The sequence below is a fragment of the Carassius gibelio genome, chromosome A23 (genome assembly GCF_023724105.1).
Source record: "Carassius gibelio isolate Cgi1373 ecotype wild population from Czech Republic chromosome A23, carGib1.2-hapl.c, whole genome shotgun sequence".
Classification (NCBI taxonomy): Eukaryota; Metazoa; Chordata; class Actinopteri; order Cypriniformes; family Cyprinidae; genus Carassius; species Carassius gibelio.
This window is the reverse complement of record NC_068393.1, coordinates 23,757,020-23,781,452: the sequence shown is the minus strand read 5'-3', so window position 1 is coordinate 23,781,452 and position 24,433 is coordinate 23,757,020. Positions and strand designations below refer to the sequence as shown.

The 24,433-nt window shown below is 40.6% G+C and overlaps 1 protein-coding gene across 1 annotated transcript in view; it reads right to left on the bottom strand.

Moving 5' to 3' along the window:
* LOC127945123 (integrin alpha-5) overlaps nt 1-23,591 on the bottom strand; it is a 49,826-nt gene extending 26,235 nt beyond the window's left edge. Inside the window, exons 1-2 of the mRNA XM_052541702.1 lie at nt 23,066-23,591; nt 7,734-7,864 (exon numbers count right to left, since the gene is read on the bottom strand). Of these exons, the coding sequence (XP_052397662.1) occupies nt 7,734-7,864; nt 23,066-23,262 (328 nt within the window). The 5' untranslated portion in view covers nt 23,263-23,591. The remainder of the gene's footprint in view (nt 1-7,733; nt 7,865-23,065) is intronic.
* Nucleotides 23,592-24,433: the final 842 nt, after the last annotated feature.

Genomic DNA, 24,433 nt, shown 5'->3' with positions numbered 1-24,433 from the left:
TCAAGTCTGTCATCCCTTTATAGGAATTCCACTTCATTATTTTTTTGGTTTAAGTCACCATCTCCCACTCATTCCTTTACTATCTTGTATGGCTTCTTTATCTCCCTCAACTTGGTATCTCTTTATAATTGTCCTATTCTTTTCCAAACCACCCCTTAACACAGACAGACACACACACTTCCTTTTCCGCAGACGTCTTTTGTTTCCTTCTCTCAAGGATATTTGGTACCCCAGTAGGAAAGCAGTGGGGATCAGGGCCCTCTAACAACATTAGAGGATAAATGCCTTATGGTCACCTCCAGGGTGATGGTTTTCTCTTTCTCTTCCTCCTCGTCTTTCCCTCGCTCGCTGCCAAAGTAAAGAGGCCTAAAGAGTCACTCAAGAAAACCAGCAGCCCTGGATTGGAGAAAACTCAATTGAAGTGTGTGTAAGACTCATTTCAAGGAAGACGCAGGCTAATGTAAAACTAGTACACGGTCGGGGGGTGGGGGGGGGGCAATCAGTCAACGTCGCTGGAGGTGGGGCATTAAAACTAACAATTATCTCACTTTCCACATCACGGGTGAAGTGTACAGCTGGGAAGATAAAGCTCAGCGGGGAAGGTGGGGAAAATGGTGTTGTTTGGCTACGGTTAAGGGAGAGCTACCCAAAACTGGATGAGACTTCCCTTTGTGTCAGAACAACAGTCATGACTGTTTAAGACTAAGATGCAAAATACGGCTGAGTTATAACTGGTTGGATATTGAATCTGTGCATTTATTTACACATTTAACACAATGACAAGCTCTAATCTGAATGGATGGCTAAACACAACTTCTAAACAGTTTTATTATCCTTAACAGAAACATTACATTTCAGATTTAAATGGTGAGCTTTATTTGAAATATTTGCTGACAAAATTTAAAATGTAAATACAGCATATTTATTCACTTTCTCCATAAACTTACAAACTTTTAATGATAAAAAATCTAGAAAGACCTAACATGAGCTCTTAATGATGATTTTAAAAAAAAGAAAGAAACAAATCCATTAACTCAAATAAAAACTAACTTAACTGAAATAAAACTGAAACTACACATAAATTAATTATTACTAATTAACTAAAATTCATTATAAAAAGGCCACAAATAATTTTTTATTGATATAAATACTACATTTAAGAACTTTAAACAACCTGCCTCCATAAAGCAAAAGATGCCACTACAAAAAAAAGAAATTTCTGAGAAGTGTAGCACTTTTATATTGTATATAAAATAAAAAGTATTTCATATAACTACATTAATGAAATATATGGCTGATATAACTATTAACTATTTTATATTAAACAAAAACTAAAACTGAAACACAAATTGAAAACACAATCTACAAATAAATAAGTAAAAAATCTGGGTGCACAGTTTTCTTTTTTTTTTTTTTTTATACAGTCCAACTGGAAACAGATTTAGTTTCCAGGCAGCAATGAGCACTTCCGTGGAAGAATCAGTCACTGGATTTGAGTCATGGTTCGTGGAAAATTTAACTGAATCTTTGAAAGCTATTCAAGAGTTTTGTTTGTTGCAAACAAATTACATCATCCAATCCAAATGTCTAAATGTTCTTGGCCGGAGTAAGCTGTAATGTAGACCGGAACCTTAATGTGAGACTAAGTGTCACGGTTTTACGCTGCCTGAAGGAATACGGAGTCGAGGATAAACAGAATAAGGCTTTTAATATATCCAACACAGGGGATATCCAACATGGAGCACAGAGGTAGACACACGTAAGTAGCAAGTTAGTCACAAGTGAGAAGACCCGACAAAACAGAACTGAAGGGACACGGCTTATGAACAACAGATAATTGGGGAAACACAGGTGGATGGAATCATTAAATTGACAGGGACATGGAACACATGAGGAAGATAGACACCTGGGAACTAATCAAACTAAACACGGAAGACAGAAACTGGGTCACGGGCGAAAACAAGCTAAATGAGTCCAGGTGTGTGACAGTACTCCCCCCTCCCGGTAGGTGCGTCCTCGCACCGTAGAAACAACAGAGGGAGGCATGGGTGGGAACCTGGGAGGAGGTTCCGGTGGAGGACGGACTCCCAGGAGGGGGCCAGCAGACAGGGACCACAGAAGGAGGAGCCAGGGAGGAGACGACGGAGGAAGGAGCCAGGGAGGAGACAGGAGCAGGAGGAGCCAGATGGTCCACCAGAGACCAGCCAGGACGGAGATCCAAGGTGGAGTCGACGGCGGGAGGAGCCATGGTGAAGGAAGGGTCGACGACACCAGGGGGCCGACAGGCGGAGACTGCACCGGTGGGTGAGGAGCCCAAGATGGAGCAGCACAGCCGCAGAGCCAGGGTGACGTCGAGGATCCGGAGGGCCTAGGTGGAGCTGAAGGCTCAGGCGACCAAGGCAGAGGCAGGGTCCTGGCAGACCGCTGTGGAGCCGGAGTGACCGAGGATGGAGGTGGAACTGGAGGGAAGGAGGAGCCTGACAGAGCCGGAGGGATGGAGTGACGAGGTGGAACCAGAGGAGTGGAGTCCCGAGGCGGCGGATGGTCGACGACTGACCAAGGTGGAGCCGGAGGGACGAGGGAGCCCGGTGGAGCAGGTGGGATGACAGGCCACGGTGGAGACGAGGGAGCTAAGAGCCAAGGCGGAGCCGCTGGGTCGAAGGACCGAGGAGGAGTCCAGGGCTCGGAGGCTGGAGGCGGAGACAGGGCCTTAACACGCCAAGGCGGAGCTGGAGACTGGCAGTCCAGCGGCGAACCACCGCGCCCCGATGGCGCGGACTGAGGGTGAGCTGCGGGACTGACTGGCACCAGCAGGGATGACGAGGAACGGGCTGGTCTAGGAGGAGGAGAGAGGAGAAGGATGGGAGGAAGGACAGGAGGATCAGGACTGGACGGAACCAGCGAAAGAGGAGTAGAGGGACCAGCAGGTTTGGGAGGAGGCGGGAGAGGGAGGCTGGGAGGGAATACAGGAGACACAGAAGATTCAGGGCTGGGCGGAACCAGCGGTGAAACAGAAAAATCATGGCTGGGCGGAACCAGCGGAGACACAGAAAATTCAGAGCTGGGCGGAACCAGCGGAGACACAGAAGATTCAGAGCTGGGCGGAACCAGCGGAGACACAGAAGATTCAGAGCTGGGTGGAACCAGCGGAGACACAGAAGATTCAGAGCTGGGCGGAACCAGCGGAGACACAGAAGATTCAGAGCTGGGCGGAACCAGCGGAGACACAGAAGATTCAGAGCTGGGCGGAACCAGCGGAGACACAGAAGATTCAGAGCTGGGCGGAGCCAGCGGAGATACAGGAAACTCAGGGCTGGGCGGAACCAGCGGAGAAACAGAAAACTCAGGGCTGGGCGGAACCAGCGGAGAAACAGAAAACTCAGGGCTGGGCGTAACCAGCGGAGAAACAGAAAACTCAGGGCTGGGCGTAACCAGCGGAGAAACAGAAAACTCAGGGCTGGGCGTAACCAGCGGAGAAACAGAAAACTCAGGGCTGGGCGGAACCAGCGGAAATGGAGCAGAGGAAATGACTGGAGGAGGTAGAAGTGGGAGACTGAGAGGGTATACAGGGGAATCAGGGCTGGACGGAACCAGCGGGGAAACAGGAAAATTAGGGATTACCTCCATAGACCAGTCCATCAGATCCAGAACTTGCTCCATATGATCTTCAGAGACTGCATATAGCTCACCCTCAGTCGCAGGAGTGTGGGCAGGGCTTTCCTCCACGCCCTCGATCTCCACGAGGACTCCCACGATGCACAGTGTTGCCGGCTCACACACCTGGTCAGTCGCGCTCTCGAGATCCGGCTCCCTGTCAGTGGATGGCTCGGGCTCTGCGGCTGCGGTGGGCTCTGGCTCCGTGCGGCGAGATGGTGGCTGGCTGGTCTCTGGGTCGGGAGTGGGGCTGGCGAGGTCCTCTATGGGGCAGATGGTGAGAGATGAGCCATTTCTCGCCAGAGTCCACTCCACGTATGCGGCGAAATCCTCTCGAGGACCATCTTCGGACGACAACGCTCTGCATTTGGAGTTCAGGCTGGTGTTGTAGAAGGTGCAGAGCGCGCCGTCCGGGTAGCTGGTGGCATTAGCTAATAAGAGAAACCATCTGGTGTGGTCCTCGAGAGAGCGTCCTTCCTGCTTCAGCAGAAGGATGAGGAATTCGGGACGATAGAGGGGATCCATAGACACTAAGAAAAGAAAAGACTGAAAAAACAAAAGCAAAACGGAGGGAAGAACACGCAGTTTTCTATTTTCTCTTTTGAGGTCGGGTCTTCTGTCACGGTTTTACGCTGCCTGAAGGAATACGGAGTCGAGGATAAACAGAATAAGGCTTTTAATATATCCAACACAGGGGATATCCAACATGGAGCACAGAGGTAGACACACGTAAGTAGCAAGTTAGTCACAAGTGAGAAGACCCGACAAAACAGAACTGAAGGGACACGGCTTATGAACAACAGATAATTGGGGAAACACAGGTGGATGGAATCATTAAATTGACAGGGACATGGAACACATGAGGAAGATAGACACCTGGGAACTAATCAAACTAAACACGGAAGACAGAAACTGGGTCACGGGCGAAAACAAGCTAAATGAGTCCAGGTGTGTGACACTAAGGCCCCGTCCACACGGATACGGAGTTTACCCCAATCCGATCTTTTTTTCCTCGTCTCAAGAAATATCCGCGTCCACACGAAGCCGCAAAATGATGTAGTATACATGCCAGACCAGTATGTGGCGCTGTAATTCTGACTCAGAGATAAACTAAAAACAGAGAAGAAGACTTGGACTATGCTCATAAACCTTGCGCGTGGTACACAAACGAACATTGAACAATACATTTATTAATCAGTGTTAATGTTAGTTAATAAAAAGACAATCGTTCAGTGTTTGTTCATGTTTTTGTTGCTGTTACGTGATGTAGAGGTGTCTGACTAGAGGGGAGACGTGGGCTGATGACATCATCGTTTCAGAAAATATACGGATTAGCCGTCCAGACGAAAACGCAAAGACGGCGTTTTCAAATGTATCCACTCTGGGACCTGGTTTCCATAAATAGCGGTTTCACCTTACGAAAACGCCGGATGCGTGTGGACGAAACGCCTATCCGATAAAAATTTGTGCGTATTCACAGAAACGCGTCTCCGTGTGGACGGGGCCTAATACTGATGTCACCTACAGACAGAATTTAAGAAGCAGTATTCAAAACAATTAATGCACCTTTAAGAGACACCTCTGCTGTGACGTACGGCCATTTTGGTGGTGGTTGAGGAGAGACACCCCAAATGAGTGTAAAGTGCTTTAGGTGTACAACGATACACAATAAAGTGGTTTATATATGCATCATTCATTCATTTTAATCAAAATTCTCTCTATTATTGCTAATCATTCAATTGCTCTCAGTTCCTGGAGTCAGGCCAAGGCGACCTGCGTACAATCTCATGGGACTGTGGAGGTGAGGAGGTCACACACACACCTCTCTCTTTCAGTGATGAGAGAAGAGCCCCATTAGTGGAGTATCTTGATCTGTGTAAGAGAAAGGAAGGGGAAGCGGAAGTCACAAGCCACAAGGCTAAATTCAGTCATCACATCAAGCATCCCCAGGGAGACACCGGGAGACAGGGAAATGAGAATAGACAAGAGACAATGCTCTCTCTCCTCTAAATCCCGCCCACTCTCATCATTCGCGGTTATTTTCTTATCAGAGAGAAAGAGGAAAGAGGTCAGATCTACAGACACGATTAGCTAATGCTCTCTCTGACTGAGTGATGTTAGGCAGGAGGAAGTACTACGTGACCCTCTTGCGGCCCACTTGAGAACCAATGGTACATCAGTGGCGGCAGGGTCAAGTCCAGATTTAAGTGGTGAGGTCTTTATTTGAAATATTTGCTGAGGCTCAATGTAAAATGGACATGGAGGCAACATAAGACTGAGCTGCAATGTTATATAATTCACATTTTTAGAGAAACAGATTTTTAATGATAACATAATACATTAAATAGTTTGAACCAATAATGTCTAAACAGTAGAATTTCATGTTGTGCTGTTTCAGGTTATCTCCTGTTTTCTGAGATGATATGTGCTTCCAAATAAACCAAATAAATAAGAGAAGAAGAACCAACTGTGCTAAAAAGTGGTTATTATCGTGCCTTTATTTTTGGTTATGTCCTAAACTGCTGACGCTAATTGAAATTGAAGTAAAAGCCAAAAAACACTTCTGTCAGGATATATTGACATCTAATTGAATGATCATTGGATAAGCATTAACCTCTGAGGTTAAACCAGCCTCTGTAATGCATCACACGTCACGGGGTATTAGCTTAATTCAGTTATAATCTTCTGCTTGGCTATTGAGTTAAACCAAAATAAAATTATGTTTTAATTGAAGTCAAACGTAATAAAAAGAAGAGCTTGACATTTACATGACTCATAAGCACACAATATGTTTGCTAAAAAAAGCTCTACGTAGCTAAATCTGTGAGCTGGCTGTTTTCTAGAACATGCAGCTGTGCATCATGAGTTGAAAAAAAATAGATCTTTAAAAGTTTTTTGTGACCGTTTTGGTGGAAGATATCTCCCTGTGTTTGAGTCAGTAAATCACAGCTTGGATTTTCAGAGGAGACTTTGATTCCGCAGGAAGGAAGCCAACAGTTTCTCGGTGAGACTGTGAACACTTCATTGTCTCCTGACATGTGTTCTACATACTCAGCAACTTGGAACAGTTTTTAAGACTCAGTCTGCTTCAAGAAAAGAGACAATACACAATTGATAGAGCATACATTGCGGTCTCTACTTCCCCCCCCCCCTAGTTGTAGTGCATAGAAATCTGAATCCAAATGAAATGCATATTTTATGTTTTACATCACCACCACAACAGAAATTATTCTGGCATGGCGAGTAGATCAACGATCAACAATGCTAGCAATGTTAACATGCAGGAACTAACAAGACAGCCAAAAAGCTACAAAGTCTCTCTGTTGATCTCACGATTGAATATCTGTTGTGAACACCACTTGAAATTCTTCCAGTGAAGTTTTTTTTGTACCTGTAGGTTGATTATTTTCTCGGCTGACCAATAAGATATGATCTTTTAAGATGTTTTTTTTTTTTTTTTTGCATAAGAATTAAAAAAAAATCTACATAAAACCATCTCTATCTACCCATTTCGGCCATTGTTTAGCAGTTGCTAGCTATCAAGTTCTGCCTTTCCTGCTGAGAAACACATCTAATTTAAGAAAATCAGAGCCTGCATGTGTATCAGGAAGTCTGCTTGAGCACTTGCCTGCCTTCACTTCACCTAAATCCCATTTTCCTTCAACCTCTCAGAGCAAAATCTACACAATGAAAGGCAACCAAAAGGTGCTGGCTTGATGAAGCCACATAATGGAAGGAGCAGATATCCATCAATACTAGGATTGTTTTGGGGAGGATGTAGAAACTACTGGAAGTCAAAATACTGGTTCCAATTTAAGTGCTGGTACACAATCAGCCAAGTACATTCTTATTCACTTAAACAGTATACAGACATATTCACAAAAAAACTGAAACTAAATAAAGTGACAAAAACACATAAATTACTAAAATGTTAAAAATTAAAATTAAAACAAAATATAAAAATAACATTTTATTTAAAATATTGACAAAATACCAGACCGGAGAATGCGACACCCTGAACAGCTTTTTGAGTTTAATCTTTTTGTGACCACCCACATCAACTGGTCAGTGAGACTTACCCTGTCCATCAAACTCGATGCTGCTGCATTGTGATTGGCTGAGGCTCCATGGACAGTAGAAGACCGATCCTCCTTCTCTGATGTTGGGCTGGCTGGTGTTGGCTTTGGGTGCTCCAACTATAATACTGACACTGTTCAAAGAGAAAAAAAGATGAAGGAAGCTGTTAGCATACTAATAAGACTATGAGGAATATTTAAGAGAGCAGGACAACTACAACAGTGTTCCGATTCACAAAAAGTCTACTGGAAGCTTTGTTAAAGAGTTGGATTGTAACATCAGAGCTGCAAAGCAACATCTTTCTTTCTATGTTAATGACGGCAGATGAAAACACCAGTGTTGGGAAGCCAGTTACATTTAGTTTCATTTTCCTAGAATTCAAATGCTTGATTTTAGTCTAAAATAAAGACCAGCAGACAACTTATGATCTTTGAGGAAATGGACTGTCTCATAATCAACCATACAGAGCTGAATTATGTAACAGTGTGGCCATGTGCAATGGTTAGTAACTTGGTTGGTAACATTTGAATGCCAGCACACAACCACACACACACCAGGCCCACTGGGTAATAAGTCAATGAGAAAACAAGAGCCGAGACTGCTGAAGTCAAGCTAGCTGCTTCTACAGCTATTCTTCCCCCTGGGTTATCACAAACAACACATCCAAATATTTAAACACATACAAACAAACAAAGCCACATATTTAAAAGCATGATCTCCAAGTAGTCACATGTCAAACCTTCACAAACCAAACAAACTTCTCAACAGAGATGACTAAACAATTGTATTTGGACAGGATGAGAGAAAGAAGCAGGAACAGCTGTTTAAAACCGCAATTTCACATTCTCTGAAGAAAAAAGTGAGTGCCAGAACATGGCTATGTGGTTTCTAAGGTGCTCTGATTGGTGTTTAGCATGTCGCTATGTGGTTGCTAGGTGGCTTCTTACAGGCTCAAGTCAAAACTGTCTGTATGATATTCTGGGTCTCTAAATATGGCTTGATTACCTCTTTTTATGTACACAGTCAAATGTCTGGGGACAGTAAGATTTTTATTTTTATTTCTATGAAATTACTTTTATTAATCAAGGACACATTTACTTAATCAAAACGAGACCGAGATCTTGTGTTAAATTATATATGTCGTTACTATTTCAAATAAATGCTGTTCTTTTGAACATTATTCAAAGAATTCTAAAGAATGTATTATGGATTCCACAAAACATATTAAGCACGACTATTTTCATCTTTGATAATAAAAAAAGTTTACGTTTCTTCAGCACCAAATGAGCATGTTGGATGGATTTCTGTAGCATCATGTGATATTTCACTGACATAAAAACATTTATTTAAAATGTTAATCATATTTCATTATATTAGTTTTGTCTCCCTGACTAAATAAAATATATAAAAAGTTAATTGCCACTTTTTAACTCACAATTCTTACTTTTTTCCTAGAACTGTGAGATGTAAACTCGCAACTGTGACATATTAAAGTCAGAATTGGGTGGCAATCTTGCAATACTGAGAAAAAATAAGTTGTAATTGTTAGATAAGATTCTTAAAAATCTTACCGACCCTAAATTTTTGAACTTTAGTGCAAATCTAAAAGATTTTTTTTCCTGTTTTATCATCTTTCTCAAGGTAATAGCACATTGTTTCTTGAGATTTGACATGAAAAATACCCAACAGTTAGACGGCCACTCCCACAGTCCCTGCTCTTCTAATCTGTCTAATTTTCCAAGAGCCGGCATGGATTGGTGCAGTGCCGCCATGACCTCATTGTCTGTAAACTTACTATCGTCTTTCCTGTCATTAAGGCTGGTCCATTGAGAGATGGGGCTGTAGAGGTGGTTGTAAGAGGGCACTGAGGGCATCTTGGGAGGGGGTCAAGGTACAGGAAGAGAACATCCTTTCCTGCCCCCTGGGCTGGTCTCAGTGACGCTTAACAGAGGGCTTCTTTACAAAGGCTTTATTCAGCGAACGCTTCTGTCAGAAACTCAAGCACACTTTCGATGGACTGCAGAGATAAGAGTCCTATAGGTAGGAACAGATGACCACTTGAGTTGAATATTTCCTTTAAGTTAAAATACTAATGTAAACAACTAAAACTGAAATTAAAATTAACAGAAACTGACTTTCATTGGGGGTTTTTTATTGGGGGGGGGGGGGGGGGGGGGGTTCTGTCTTTGCCAAGTTTTGACTATGCCGTGGAATTCACTCAACACATTTTGTTGTACAATGACAGTAAAGGCATTGAATAAGTTTCCATATCCTACACTGGGAGGAAAGCCAGACAAAAAGGCAAAGGCCTGAACAAGAGCTCAATGGATGAATAGGGAGGACTTTAAGCATGGAAATGTTTTTTGGGTTCACCATATTTAAAGGCCACAACATGTGAAGCACAAACCACACACACAGACAAAATAAATAAATATATATATATATGTATGTATGTGAGCAGACGCTCCATTTGTTTTGATTGGGATGGGGTCGGGGGGGGCTTTTTCCAGCTTGGACAGAGTATCCCATTTTTCCACCATATGAATGTATGGACAGAGGGAGTGTCCCTGAGGTGTTACAGAACCCCAGCTGAGGTGTAATGTCAATCCCAGATTCCCTTGATGGCTTTCTCCTGGGAATTTGTGCGTCTTAAAGAATTCCCACTCAGCGATAACCTACAGATAATGTCTGACACTAAAAAGTGAACAGGCTGGTCCACCTCATTTGAACCCCAGCACACTATAAATGAACCCAAGTGCACGAGTCTGATGAAATGTTATGTTGCTATGATGCATGTGAATGCGTCTAACAGCTGCAAATTCTCTAGCTTTCCCCAAGCACTTTCACTCTTCTGCTCGGGTTATTGGAATGCTGTACACTTACACTACTGTTTTGGCTGACTGCTCACAAGTGTACAATTACAGTGCAGCTACAATCATTGCACTTCTGTTATGATAAAATTACACTACTTCAGTCTCATTACATATTGTTTTAAATATTCATTCATTCAAATAAAACAAAAATTACATTCAAATGTGCCGCTTTGATGCAAATTATAATATACAAAAGAAATAAAGATAAAAAAAATTTATCAGCCATAAATTTAACAGGAACTTAGAAACACAAAATTGCTTTTTATCAACAAAAGGAAATAACCGTGTTGTCTGCCTAACACTCAAATATCTAAATCATGCCGTTTTGATAATGATATCGAAGAACTGTAACTAAGAAACAATTAGCATATAATGGGAGGATTTATCTTTTTAAGGAGGGGGGGATCTCATCGCTCTTAAATGTCCTCCTTTTCTCCACTAAATGTTTAAATGTTGGGCTAATATTAGCAAAATGATAAGAGCCAGATTGCTCTTGGCTTAGACGCTAGCTTTTGTAATGGCTCTACATAAAATGAGAAAGACTTCAGGAGGCCTTCCAGCAGAGGGAATGCCAAAGTGAAGCTCGCTTTAATTAAAACAGTCTGGCTTTGTAAGAGAACAACAGAATATAATTTCAATTCTGCTGTATGGAGGACAAATTTTGATTTAACTGTAATTAGCATTTGTAAGTAGTTGGTGATCAGAATTATTGCAAAAGTCAGAGGTCATTGCCTTTGGAGGATGGAGTTTTCAACAGTGGGCCTTCATTTGTTTACGGTCATGTCTTCCTAAATCTGTATGACTGACTTCCTTCTGCGGAAGACGATAAATATATATTTTGAACCTTTTCAGTTTGCTTTTTGTCCATACAATGAAAATCAACAGTCTGGTTTTGTTTTGTACGGAGCCCCACACATGACATGCAGGAAAAAAAATAGTAGGCTAAATCTTATTCGTTCCCTCAATGTACCAAAACGTGCTAATTACTATTGTGTTCCCTCGATTTATGATTTTGTTCACTCGATTTATAAATTGTGCACACGATTTACTAATTCATTCTCTCGGTCTGCTAAATCATGTGCACAATTAAGCAAATCGACTGAACGCAAAAGTTAATAGAGGGAACAAAATAGTAATCATGTGCACATTTTAGTACATTGAGGGAACGAATTAGTAAATGGTGCACACAATTTATTTATTTTTTCTTGCATTTCATGTGCGAGGCTTCGTAGTTTTGGACCCCATTCACTTTCATTGTATAAAAAAAACAAACAAACCATTCTTTAGAATCATATCAGACACGAAGCAACAAAGAATCATTCACAATAAAACCAGGAATATACACCACATCATCATTATGACCACCTTCCTAATATCGTGTTGGTCCCCATTTTGATGCCAAAATAGCCCTGACCCGTTGAGACATGGACTTCACTAGACCCCTGTATCTGGCACCAAGATGATAGCAACAGATCCTTTAAGTCCTGTAAGTTGCGATGTGGGGCCTCCATGGATGGGACTTGTTTGTTCAGCACATCCCACAGATGCTCGATTGGACTGAGATCTGGGGAATTTGGAGGCCAAGCTTTTTGCTTTGTGGAAGAGCAAATTATACTGCTGAAAGAAGCCACAGACACCAGGGAATACAGTTTCCAAGAAAGGGTGTACATGATCTGCCACAATGTTTAGGTAGGTGGTACGGGTCAAAGTAACATCCACGTGGATGGCAGGACCAAGGTTCGCCATCAGAACATTACCCAAAGCATCACACTGCCTCCACCAGCTTGGCTTCTTCACATAGGGGAAGTCGTGGTATTTGGTGTTTGACTCCTAACCCTAGGGTTGTGGGTTCGAATCTCGGGCCGACAATACCACAACTTCTTGAGCAAGGCATCGAACCCCCAACTGCTCCCTGGGCGCCACAGCAAAAATGGCTTTCCCACTGCTGTGTGTGTGTGTTTGTGTGCGCGTCTGTGCGCGTGCGTGTGCGCGTGCGTGTGTTTACTGCTCTGTGTGTTTGCACTTTGGATGGGTTAAATGCAGTGCACGAATTCTGAGTATGGGTCACCATATTTGGCTGAATGTCACTTCACTTCACTCATAGTGTATCCTGGTGCCATCTGTTCCCCAGGAAAGTCACGCACAAGGTCATCCAATGCAGCCCCATAAGCAACAAACTGCAATGCACTGTGTATTCAATTTTACTTTAAGGAGGAAAAACGCCATCAACACCTCTTGTGGTATTTCAAAGAGTGACAACCACCAACTCCAACCAAGATGCAAACATAATTTTCGATGTGGCTCTAATTAAGCTAATTGAGTTAGCCTGAAAATCCAGCTTGAATAAATTACCACATTACCACAAATGCTAAACTTGCTAGATACTCACCACTGAGACAAAGGACATCTTAAAAGTTAGCCCATTGCTTGTGAGATTTGGTCAGACCAGAATTAAAGTTATAAAAATGAGTTGGTGCACCACTTATATCATCTACTTAAGTTGTGGTGAGAAAACTTTGCGTGAAAGACGCTGATAGATCAGAACTAATGCCACTAATAGTTAAAGGCCGTCAGATGGCAGATCCTTTAATTTCCACTACCTTCAGCTTAAAACATTCTCACACCCACTCCACACTTCATTATCGTCCAGCTGTTTAACTTGTGTCACTTGAACGAACCACACTGGTTATTAATGATCAAAAAAAAAAAATCAATCACAATCAGACAAAACACAAAACCTCAACCTGCAGCCTTTACATGGCATTTTAAATGGCACAGAAAACTGCATGAACAAAAAAAAAAAGGAGCAGGGAATTTTCTGGGAAGCTTTGTATACAATATTAGAACTTATTGATTCATTACTGTTAAAAGATGTTTAAAAGAAAGAAAAAAGAGAGATATTATATTATAAATGGATACTTTCATTCAGGAAGGATAAATTAAATGAATCAAAAGTTCACTAAAGACTTTTAAATTGATACTTTCTAGCCTATTCAAAGAATATTGAAAAAATGCTTCACAGTTTTCACAAAAATCTTTCTTATTTAAAAAAAAAAAAATAGCCTAATGGCTGCCGAAAATTCAGCTTTGCCATCACAGGAATAAATACAATTTTAAAATACATTAAAATAGAATATTTCACAATATTACTTACTTATATTTTAATCAAACAAATTCAGCCTTGGTAAGCATAAGAAACTTGTTTTAAAAACATGGAAACAGTGCCTAAACTTTTAAATAGAAGTGTTTTTCCTATCTTTGTGTGAAAACAACAACAAAATCAATCATGCTAACTGGATTTCAATATGCACGCCAAGAACAATTCATTACCATCAGTCACTTCTGTAAGCAACTTTAGTTATTTCTGATTATTCCAGTTTTCCCAATGCCCACCAGACATATTAACATGATTGGAATGCTTAAAACTGATTACTGTTTGTGGCCTTAGGAAAATTTCTGAAACTGTACAAACAAAGTTGAACAATTATTAAGCTATCCAGAGGCAAGCAGAATCTTAATGTTGTTATTAACAAAATCGGTTACAGTGATATCTCAAACATCCTCCCAGAAAATGTGGAGTGGATCCAACACAAAGTGTACACTATAGCAACTCTCTGGCACCAAGAAAAATCCAATGATCTCGGTAGCTAAAATTTTCAAAACTAAGAAAGCCAAAGGCCCAGACAGTTCACTTTTGGGGTGTTTACTTTGTGTGATGCCAGCGAGCATTAACTCGGATGCCAGTCTTTCTCTACATCAATAAGCATTTATGATGGAAGCAGCTAATAAAGAGATGAATAAAAGTAAAGCCAAAGATGCTCTGTATGTGGGCCCCAGTCTACTCACTAGACCTGAAACGCACGTGCTCTGTTCTGCTGTCTGGGAGTTGCAGCCCAAAGATGATGAGTAAAGCAGTGACCGCTGGGTCAGCTGGCACTGGGGGACAACAGCTCACTCTAACAGCTGGTGTGCTAAGAGCCCTGAGGAGAGCTGCATAGTAATGGAGGAAGCTGAAAAAGCAGTCACTATATCTCCTTTTATTAATATCAAAAATTAAACTTTGCATGATGCAACATAAAAAATGTAATCTCAAATTCAAACTGATCAAGTTTGCAAAATGCAGCGAAATGTTGCAAGATGCAACAACTACCTCTAGTTCCAACAGTGATATGTAAAAAGGCCTTGTAAAAAATATTAAATAAAAAAATGTCTTGTGCAACGTCTGCTCCAGTGTTGTGCTGGTCTGGAATAACTTAAAACTGCACATATGCACTCAACTGTTGATCTGATAAACTTCCCCACCCCATTTTACACAGTAACATTTTAAATGTAACCACAAAAAACATTTCCTCTCAAAGGTTATGGTTCAAATTACCAGTGGCAGTGGCTCAGTGGTTCATGGGGCGGCAGTGGCTCAGTGGTTCATGTAGGTTGTCTACAAACCGGAAGGTTGGTGGTTCAATCCCCGGCTCCACCTGACCAAGTGTCAAGGTGTCCTTGAGCAAGACACCTAACCCCAGCTGCTCCCGACGAGCTGGATGGCGCCTTGTATGGCAGACACCGCCGTCGGTGTGTGAATGTGTGTGTGAATGGGTGAATGTGAGGCAAATTGTAAAGCGCTTTGGATGGCCATGTGGTCTGTTGAAAGCGCTATATAAATGCAGTCCATTTACCATTTACCATTTACCATCACTACACCAGAGTCTGAGAGGTCACCAGAACTGAAGCACTTGGCTTGATGTGCAAAATGTAAGCTCTGCACTACCTGCTAGGCCAATTAATCTACTAACTATCAAACCAGAGGGAAGTTAAACTGGAAAAATAAGAACAACATGCTTAAAGGTGCATTTGAAAGGAGTAAAAAGTGAGTGTTGTGTGTGAATTGTTACTCTCAATGCAATTTAAAGAGCACTTTTTCCACTTAATTATGCATAAATGTAAACAAAAATACACTTTTGACAGAAGTGTAAAATCATGTTCATCCATGATCAATTGGCATTCAAACACCAGTTCTGCCCATATGGTTATGCTATGTTGAGATCACAAGGCTGGCAAATTAATATTCTCTTTATCTCTTTATCTCAGTAAACCCAGTATGTTCTTATCGAATAAGTGCCAATATTCGTACAAATCGGGCTTTCAGAAACCATATTTGAAAGCAAAAAACATTACCATTGCATTTGATAATACATCCATGCCACTAGGTGTCAGTATTAAGTTTGAAACTACTGTTGTATCCACTAGAAAACAAAAACATCAACTTGTTGCAAATCAGACAATGGCTGTGTCCAAAACTACTTCCTTTTAATAAGTAATTACTTTGAGACTGTTGAAAATTTATGTTCTATAGCATATGTGTTTAGTATGAATTTCATCCAGGCATACTACTTTCGTCATGTTGTCATTGTCACCTACAGCATCAGTTGGGTCACTTCATTCACAAATCCTCACCCATGGCCTCATGGGATAGCAAAGTGTCTGGAAGTAGTAAGTCATCTGGGTACTTTTCGCCTACAGTTTAATGAATATTGTGAATTCAGACATGCTACTTCTCTGAAATACTGACTTTCACCAAATACATAGCAGTGAAGTTTGCCATTTCAGATGCAGCCAATATGCTGATTTTAGGTACGAATATGATATCCCTACATTACTTCAAAAAAGCAAACAACATTTTGTAGGTGACAATTGTCTTCTAAGTCAAAACGCATCTAAGAAAGTACAAGGAATGTTATTCGACTGCAAGCCACATATTCGTATGTGACAGGACACCAATTTAAACCACCCAGGACATTTTCATGAACACAGAATGTGGTTTTACCTCTTTAATTTCTTGATACCAAACTGTAACCCCAGCCCCCAAAGAGCTATAATTCACACATTCACAGAGACCAGAAAACATCCTAGTGTGAGTTGCAACTGTTGGCCATCGACACCTCTGAGGGAGCTTTCTCAGCATGGAGTCCGATCTTCACACTTGAAAAGACTAAGAGGGACCATCAGATGCAAACTATTAGCATCTATCACTCACCTCTGCATGCTATGCCTTGCGTCCTTTGTTTGTAATCCTGCAGGCAATAATCAGGCCATCTAAATTCTGGCTGATTGGACATTCACGGTCATTGCCAGCCCAGCCAAAACAGAACAGATCCAAATGATAATGATCTTCCCAAGATGTACATCAGAAACAATGGAGATCAGAGATAATCCATGCATCAACCCAAAGCCATTGTGAAGTCCAAGGGCAAAGCGTCTGCAAAGTTGAATGAACACATGCCTGTTTTTCCACCAGGGCACATGTACACCCTTGCACACAATAGCCTATTATGCGGGATTGCCAGGTCCAACGAGGTCTTAAAAAGAAGACAATTTGTCAATGGTAAAGATAATCTAACCCACAGTCCCAATCAGCTAAGGTTGCACCCAAATAGTGGACTATAATTTTACAACAGGCCAATCTGATTGACACCACCATTAGAGCCAAATGTCATTGGGCCAAAATATCTAAACAAGGTTTTATCAAGAAGCAAAAGAGCCAAAATCTTGAATAAATAAATAGAGATTTAAGTCACATGGAAATGTTTCGCTACTGAAAACAGCAGACCTTTCTACCGACACACAAACGCTTCTATTGTACAGACTCCATGGAAAATACTAGTCGTCGCAGGGAGAACCTGGGTGAAGAATAGCGTGGCAGTCAACGTATAGACACCCATCTCCAGCAGGATGCAAGACTACAGACAGACAGCCTAATCCATAAAAGAAGATTGAAAATGATAAAATAGCAAACGAAACCCTGGTAGTGCTAAAGCAGGTCTATTTATTCAGCAAAGAAAACCTGAGCTCAAGGACCGAGGCCAATTTTGATCTAGCAATGACCTTCTTAGAGAGAGTAAACTTTGAGAATGATGAACACAGCTGAGGAAGACCTACTGAATACTTTATCAACTGCTCCGTACAAATACATGAAATAAGACCAGGGAAACGATACTTGAAATGTTCTTTGGAACAAAATTATTCAACAACTTTATTATTCTCTAACTACAAGTTTGTATTCCCCCCAAAAAAAATTCAAGAATGTTCTTATCTTTCTTCCCTTCTTGAAAGGAATTTCCTTAAAATCATTCTAAATAACTTCCTAAAGTTCGGATAACCTCCAACTTATCTTAAACCCAGAAAGATACTACTACAAAATGTAAAAAATAGGGCTGCACGTTTTCAAGTTTTTCATTAACCGTTAACCGAGGCCCTTAGCGGTTAATAATCGGTTAACCATAGTGTGCGCCAGGGTTTCCGTTGTCCGGTAATTTCCAGACATTGGCAAAAAAAAAAAAAAAAAATGTCAGACAAAATTTAATCTCTCTGGTCAAATTGTCCTATTAAAACTACCTAATAATCCCGCCCACTAACACAATCTGAATTTGAGAATAAGCCTAAAATGTATAAAGCAAATATACACCGACCTTTGGCTATGTTATAAAGGAACAGGCTCTAGTAATGGTTATGTAACTTTCCGTGTTTAGGCGAAGGTAACAAGCAGGCTCCGCGGCCGCCTCGCTAAGGCTATGACTATGATATGTTTGACAGGTACAATATTTGAAAATCGATAATTATTTTTTTTAATTACATTTATATCTGAATTTATGTCAACCTATAGACTTTCAAATATCAAAATGTCATGAATTAATATGTATTTGTGTACAAAATGACATATAAACATATTTTCCTATTATATTTTGCCTGGAAACGCTTCCAACAAGGCGTCAGTTCTATTTCAAGCATGCACGCGTCGAGCCGGGCCTGAGCCGCGCGTCTCACGCAGGCAGTCGGCAAGCTCTAACCTGTTAACATGGGAGCCGAATTAAAAACAGACACGCCACGCAGCTGAGATGCTTTCGCTCATCGCCACGCATCCAGTGTGTCCTGACCGGCCTAATGATGCCCGGGTGTTGGCTGTTGAGATTACAACAACGAGGTTGTACTTGAAGTATATCTAAGCACTGTATTGCAATACTTGCATTTTGCCCCGTCACTCTCAATTTTAAAGTGCTCCAACGCTGTACTTTTTTTTGCCCGCTTCATATTAGAAAAATGACTTCTTCTTGTGGACATTACAAATGTCTGGGAGCGCTCTGGCGGTCTCTGGTGGTGCAAAAATGTATTACAACTAAATTCAATGCACGCCATTGACGTCACTTAACCGAGCAAAATGTTTCACTCGGTTACGCAATTTTTAACGGTTAATCGGTTAACCGGTTAACCATGGACACCCCTAGTAAAAAAATTATCATGAGGTGCTTGCTACTTAGAGATTAATGGACAGACAAAAATATGTTTTTATTATCTTAAGAGTAAAATAAATTTCTAAAGATTTTTGTGAATCTAGCCACAGGAAGTCATTATACGAAGAGTGCATAAGGGTTTGACAGCCAACGCAACTTGGTAAACCTCAACTTTGCAAATCTTTTTGTAATAAAACAGACGGAGGGAGGTGAGAAAGATTTTTTTTCTGTTCTTACTTTAATATTCCTCATTGTGGCTGTAAATGTGTTGCTTTTGAAAGTGTAGTGTGAAAGTGACAAAGTTAAAGTGACATGACATACAGCCAAGTATGGTGACCCATACACCAAATTCGTGCTCTACATTTAACTTATCCAAAGTGCACACACACAGCAGTGAACACATACACACTGTGGACACACACCCGGAGCAGTGGGCAGCCATTTATGCTGCAGTACCCGGAGAGCAGTTGGGGGTTCAGTGCCTTGGTCAACGGCACCTCAGTCGTGGTATTGCCGGCACAAGACTCGAACCCACAACCTTCATTGTCATACTCTCTAACCGCTAGGCCACGACTTCCTGCTAATGCAGACAGTGCATCCCCGCTAATGGCCACTAATGCAGACAGTCCAGCTCCTCAGATTCAACCACAAGCTTCAAATGGTCGCCAACAATCATCAAACACCAAAGAAAATATTTTTGAACATTATAAACACAAAATAAATGTATACATAGGAATACATTATTCTCTGAAAACAACAGTTGTCATCTGGAGCTACATAAATCCCAGCAGAGATGGTGTTTAGTTTCCATTGTTTTTGCAATCCAAACTTTATTATAATTAAGCCATTTCATTTTCTGACATTCAACCCTACATCCAGACCTCAACCAATGCCCTTTCGTCTTCTTACCAAAGGTAAAAAGAAAGAGTGTGTAGAATGTGGTACACATCACCCTTTTTTGAAGCAGAATAGGTTTTGGGTATCTGATGAGAACATACAAGGAGACACTTGTTGAAAATTACCCAAAAGACTGGAGAATCTACACAAGTTAATTTAGCAAGTAGGACATCCAACCAGAGTTTTTTAGGACTAATTCGGTTTATATACCAGACCATCCGGATAAGGCCCCTACATAGGAAATGCACTGTTCTTCTCTCAACATTCATGAACCATAAATTTGTCTTCCATGTATACAGCTGTAAAGCCCCCTGACACCAAGATCATGAACTCTGTCCTCGGGCAGTTCTCTGTGGTGGTCTGCACACTAGCTAATTTTATCAATGCGTGCCAAAGAGTACTGTTCTCCTCAGAACTTTGGGAACAGACTATCAAGAAGTGGACGAGGCCAGAATGTTTTGTATAAAAGGAAGATTTAGAGAGCGAAAGAATGAGAGAAACATGCAGGATAGAGATTATACCTGACACCAGATTCTTCATTTTAAGAAAAAGAACAGTCTTTAGACAGCTGGCTACTAAATCTTAAATCTTAAAAGCATCATAAGCCAAGTCAATGGTAGAAAACACTGGCACCAGTAGTATCTACAACCTAATTAGGCTCACAACACCTTTGGGAAGGGGTCTCCAAACTTGGTCCTGGAGGGCCAGTGTCCTGCAGAGTTTAGCTCCAACCCTAATTAAACACACATGAACCAGCTATTTAAGGTTGTAGGCTACTAGAAACTTCCAGGCAGGTGTGTTGAGGCAAGACACAGACCCTCCAGGATCGAGTTTGGAGACCCCTTTGCTTTTGGGAAACACAGCCCAGACCTGGTTCTAAAGGGTTTTCCATAAAATACATGCAAACAGCCATTCAATAGGGTAACTGTCAGAAATGTACCAAATAAATATAGTAAATAGTTCAAATGTAATACAATAAATAACTTTATATTTAATAGATGACTTTAAGGGAATGTGTTACAAAAGACAAAAGTGTTTTCATAGGACTGGTACTTTATAATATATATATATATATATATATATATATATATATATATATATATATATATATATATATATATATATATTTTTTTTTTTTTTTTTTTTTTTTTTATTATTATTATTATTATTATTCTTTTACCAAAGGTGCTTAAAGGTTAATAGAAAAAAATAAGGAATCATTTTATGTTAGTTTCCTATATATATATATAAATAATAATAAATCCATAAAAAATAAAGATCAGTTAGTCAACAATTTCAGTAGTCGATAGACAGCTGTTGGTCAACCTTCAGCACCAGAAAACTAAGAGATACACATTCTATCAAATGCCTGGGAAGAAAACTCTTGATATCATACATTCTTTCACCCCATCACTCAGCCTCCAGTTTGAGGCCCATTCATCCTCCTCCACAACGTCATCTCAATAGTGAAAAGTTCAAATGAAGTCATCACTGAGAGTGCTGCCTCTTGCCATGACTTCACCATTCATACGAATGAGGCCAAGATACATTGTAGGAGTCGGGGGGGCGTACAGTCTAGAGTATTAGACATTTTCTAGTCAGGGCATGCGTGAGTTAATTATTACTGCAATCAAACAGTGCTGCACGCACAGCTGTCTGCAGCTTGAATAGAGAGTGAAGCAGCCAAAGTGCAGGGAAACCCAACAGATCAGCATTGTGATTGAATGGAATGCCTCATACTCTGTGATTTCCCCTTGGATTTATCACCTCATATGGCAACAAAGATCATATCCACAGGTGAAAGGTGATCATGTGGACTTGCAATCAAAGCTAGATTACATATATGATAACTGCTGCTCCATTCAGTAACATTCTCCATTCAGAGCTGTTTCCGAAGGCAGACTACAAGTATTTGGTCTTCATATTAAAAAAGCAGTTGTACATATATATTGGCTCTTGGGGTAACCTTCATTAAGTACTTAAATGGATAGTTATTTCAGAATTCTGTCATAATTTACACACAGAGTTTCAAACCTACATGTCTTTATTTCCTTTTTGGATAACAAAAGAAATTATTCCTAAAAAACCGTCTCTGTGTTTTTTTTGTCCCTACATTGCAACAGGATCCAATGTTGTCTCGGCCTCAGGTAAAAACAAACACAAATTGGATATACACAATATCCGAAATGCCTAACTTTTGGCTTTTTCCCCAAGGGTGGCTCATAATCTAGCAAAGGTCATTTTAGAATGGTTGGTGATTCTCCTGTTAGATTATGTAGAAGGTTTAAGTGACCATATCACATGAAATCAGGGGAAATTATGGGGGCAATCTACATTCCCCTAGTCAAGTCCTATTTATATAAAAACCACCAGCTATGCCACTGATTGCCATTGCCATCCGCTCACATCTAAACATGCACTCACACTTCAGGCTTGTACAAAACAAACACTAAACCACACTTTTAGGACTGTCGCTCCCCAACTGTGGTGATGCACTTTGATCTAAACGCCAGTGCACAGACTGGATTGGGATTGTAAACGACAGTTGGGTGATACCCCTGGTTTCACTGCCCCCTGTACTGGAAAGTGTGAGCTAAAGCTGAGCTCTAGTAGACTTTAGAACACAACAAGTCTATCTGAACGAAAGGCAAACACATCAATGAATGAACTAGGTTAAACAAGTTTGGCTTTCAGCCTTTAAAGAACACCAACCCAGACTCTCGGCCAACTCAGGGATCCCCTGAGCATTGGAAAAAGTTTCATTTTTTCCAATATAAAAAAAAACATATATAGGGATACAAAGTAAAAAAAAAAAAAGAAAAAAGTTAAAAACCATCCATCTATAACCATTCCCTGTGGAGTACATTCAGAGACGCTTGGTTCATCACAATGATAAATGAAATAGTACCTTTCATGGATTTGAATGAGAATAACCCTTCATACTATTGCATTGTACATCATACTGTGGTACAACACCTTATTCTGAGGCCACAGAGGTGTGTCAGTACATTATAATTTCTAAATATTGTAAGACAAAAGTGCATATGAGCAAAAATTACAGCCATACAGTCAAAACAGGATGGACAGCAATAGCAGGGTGGACAAAACACTAATATGTGGCATTTAAAGGTTATTAAACAGCATTTAAATTGTCTACATATGGTAAAATTAAACAACTCTGCGTTGGTAATGATTAGTGAACTTGGTCTAGTTTTACATTTCTTTGAATGCACGCCAAGTCTCTTTACTTTCAATACTTAAAAATCAAAGAAGGAAACCTACCTTGAGCCAGTCATGTAAAAGTCCACCGAGTACCCGAAGTAACTACCGTTTGGTCCGGTGTACACCGCTGGGTTCTCCATATCCAAGTTGAAGGCAACAGACAAAGGTAGAAGAATCAACAGTGAAAGTCCCATTGGAGAGCAGCGCGCGTTGTGCGAAGACGCTGGAGTCTTTGAACGGTGCTTTTTGGAGCCCATAGTAATCGATATGTTACAATCCACCTCTTTATTAAACTTCTCTCAGAACAAAATGTGTTACTTGAACAGAATCCTCCTGAAGATGCTGCCTTACGCAAATCTCATGCTTTTGTGAAGGGTATCCGTCTGATCGTTATTTCTCCAAGCGCTCTGGTTCCGCGCCTCCGTCTCTATCTGTCCCCTTCTCTCCTTTCTGCGTCCTCCCTCCAGTTTAATTGAAGGAGAATTAGGAGGAGGTTCAGTTCTTCCACTCGTGAAAACTCCCATAGAGGTGGAGCAAAGAGCGCAATTCACAAAGTAAGGAAAAAGATGCAGTACAAGATTGAGTTAGATACTTCATTAATCAAATAAGAAGAAATGCATTGAATAAACGAACGAGATAAAACATACAACTAAGAGACAGAGTGATCTATACAGACGCAGTACGCTAATACATAATACATATTTATATAATACATATAATAATACATATATAATACATATAATAACATTTACAATTCAATATTTGGGGACGCATCATCGAGAATTAGACCTAGCCTACTTCTAAAATATGGGCTACAGTAAAAAAAATAAAATAAACAAATAACATTTGTGACCTATTCAACAGTTTATCTGTCCACTTGAAGGACTCTTTGTAGTTGTCAAAGATAGCTGAATGAATGATTAACCCTTTAAACAGTGAAATATCTGTTTTTGAAGTCCGTTATCCTCCAAAAAAAGATCTCTAAACTTGTTGCCTTCAAAGTGTACCTTATCAGGATCGAGACTAGACGCTAATAAAGCTTGTCAGGAAAGCCATCGCTTAAGTATTTACTGCAATACTACAAATTCCGCGTGTTAAGTAGACTATGAGTCAGTTTTAATTTGGAGAAATGTTGTTTATGATACACTATAAGCAATCTCCATTTATAGAGCTGAGCTTTGAAAGCCACTCCACAGACTGGAATTAGATTGTGTTGTTTTAGTTGATTCAACCTCTGCTCAAGGGATTGAAATGGGGAGCCAAATTTGGCTTTAGCCTATGGCTACAGGGAACTCGCCGTGAGAAGCACCTTTGAATCAGATATGAACGATTTTACAAAGTTAATCTTAACGATTCATTCACGACCGCGATGCTGGAGTCAACTCACTGAATGACCTAAAAATATTGTTCGAGCCTATCAAATTAGGC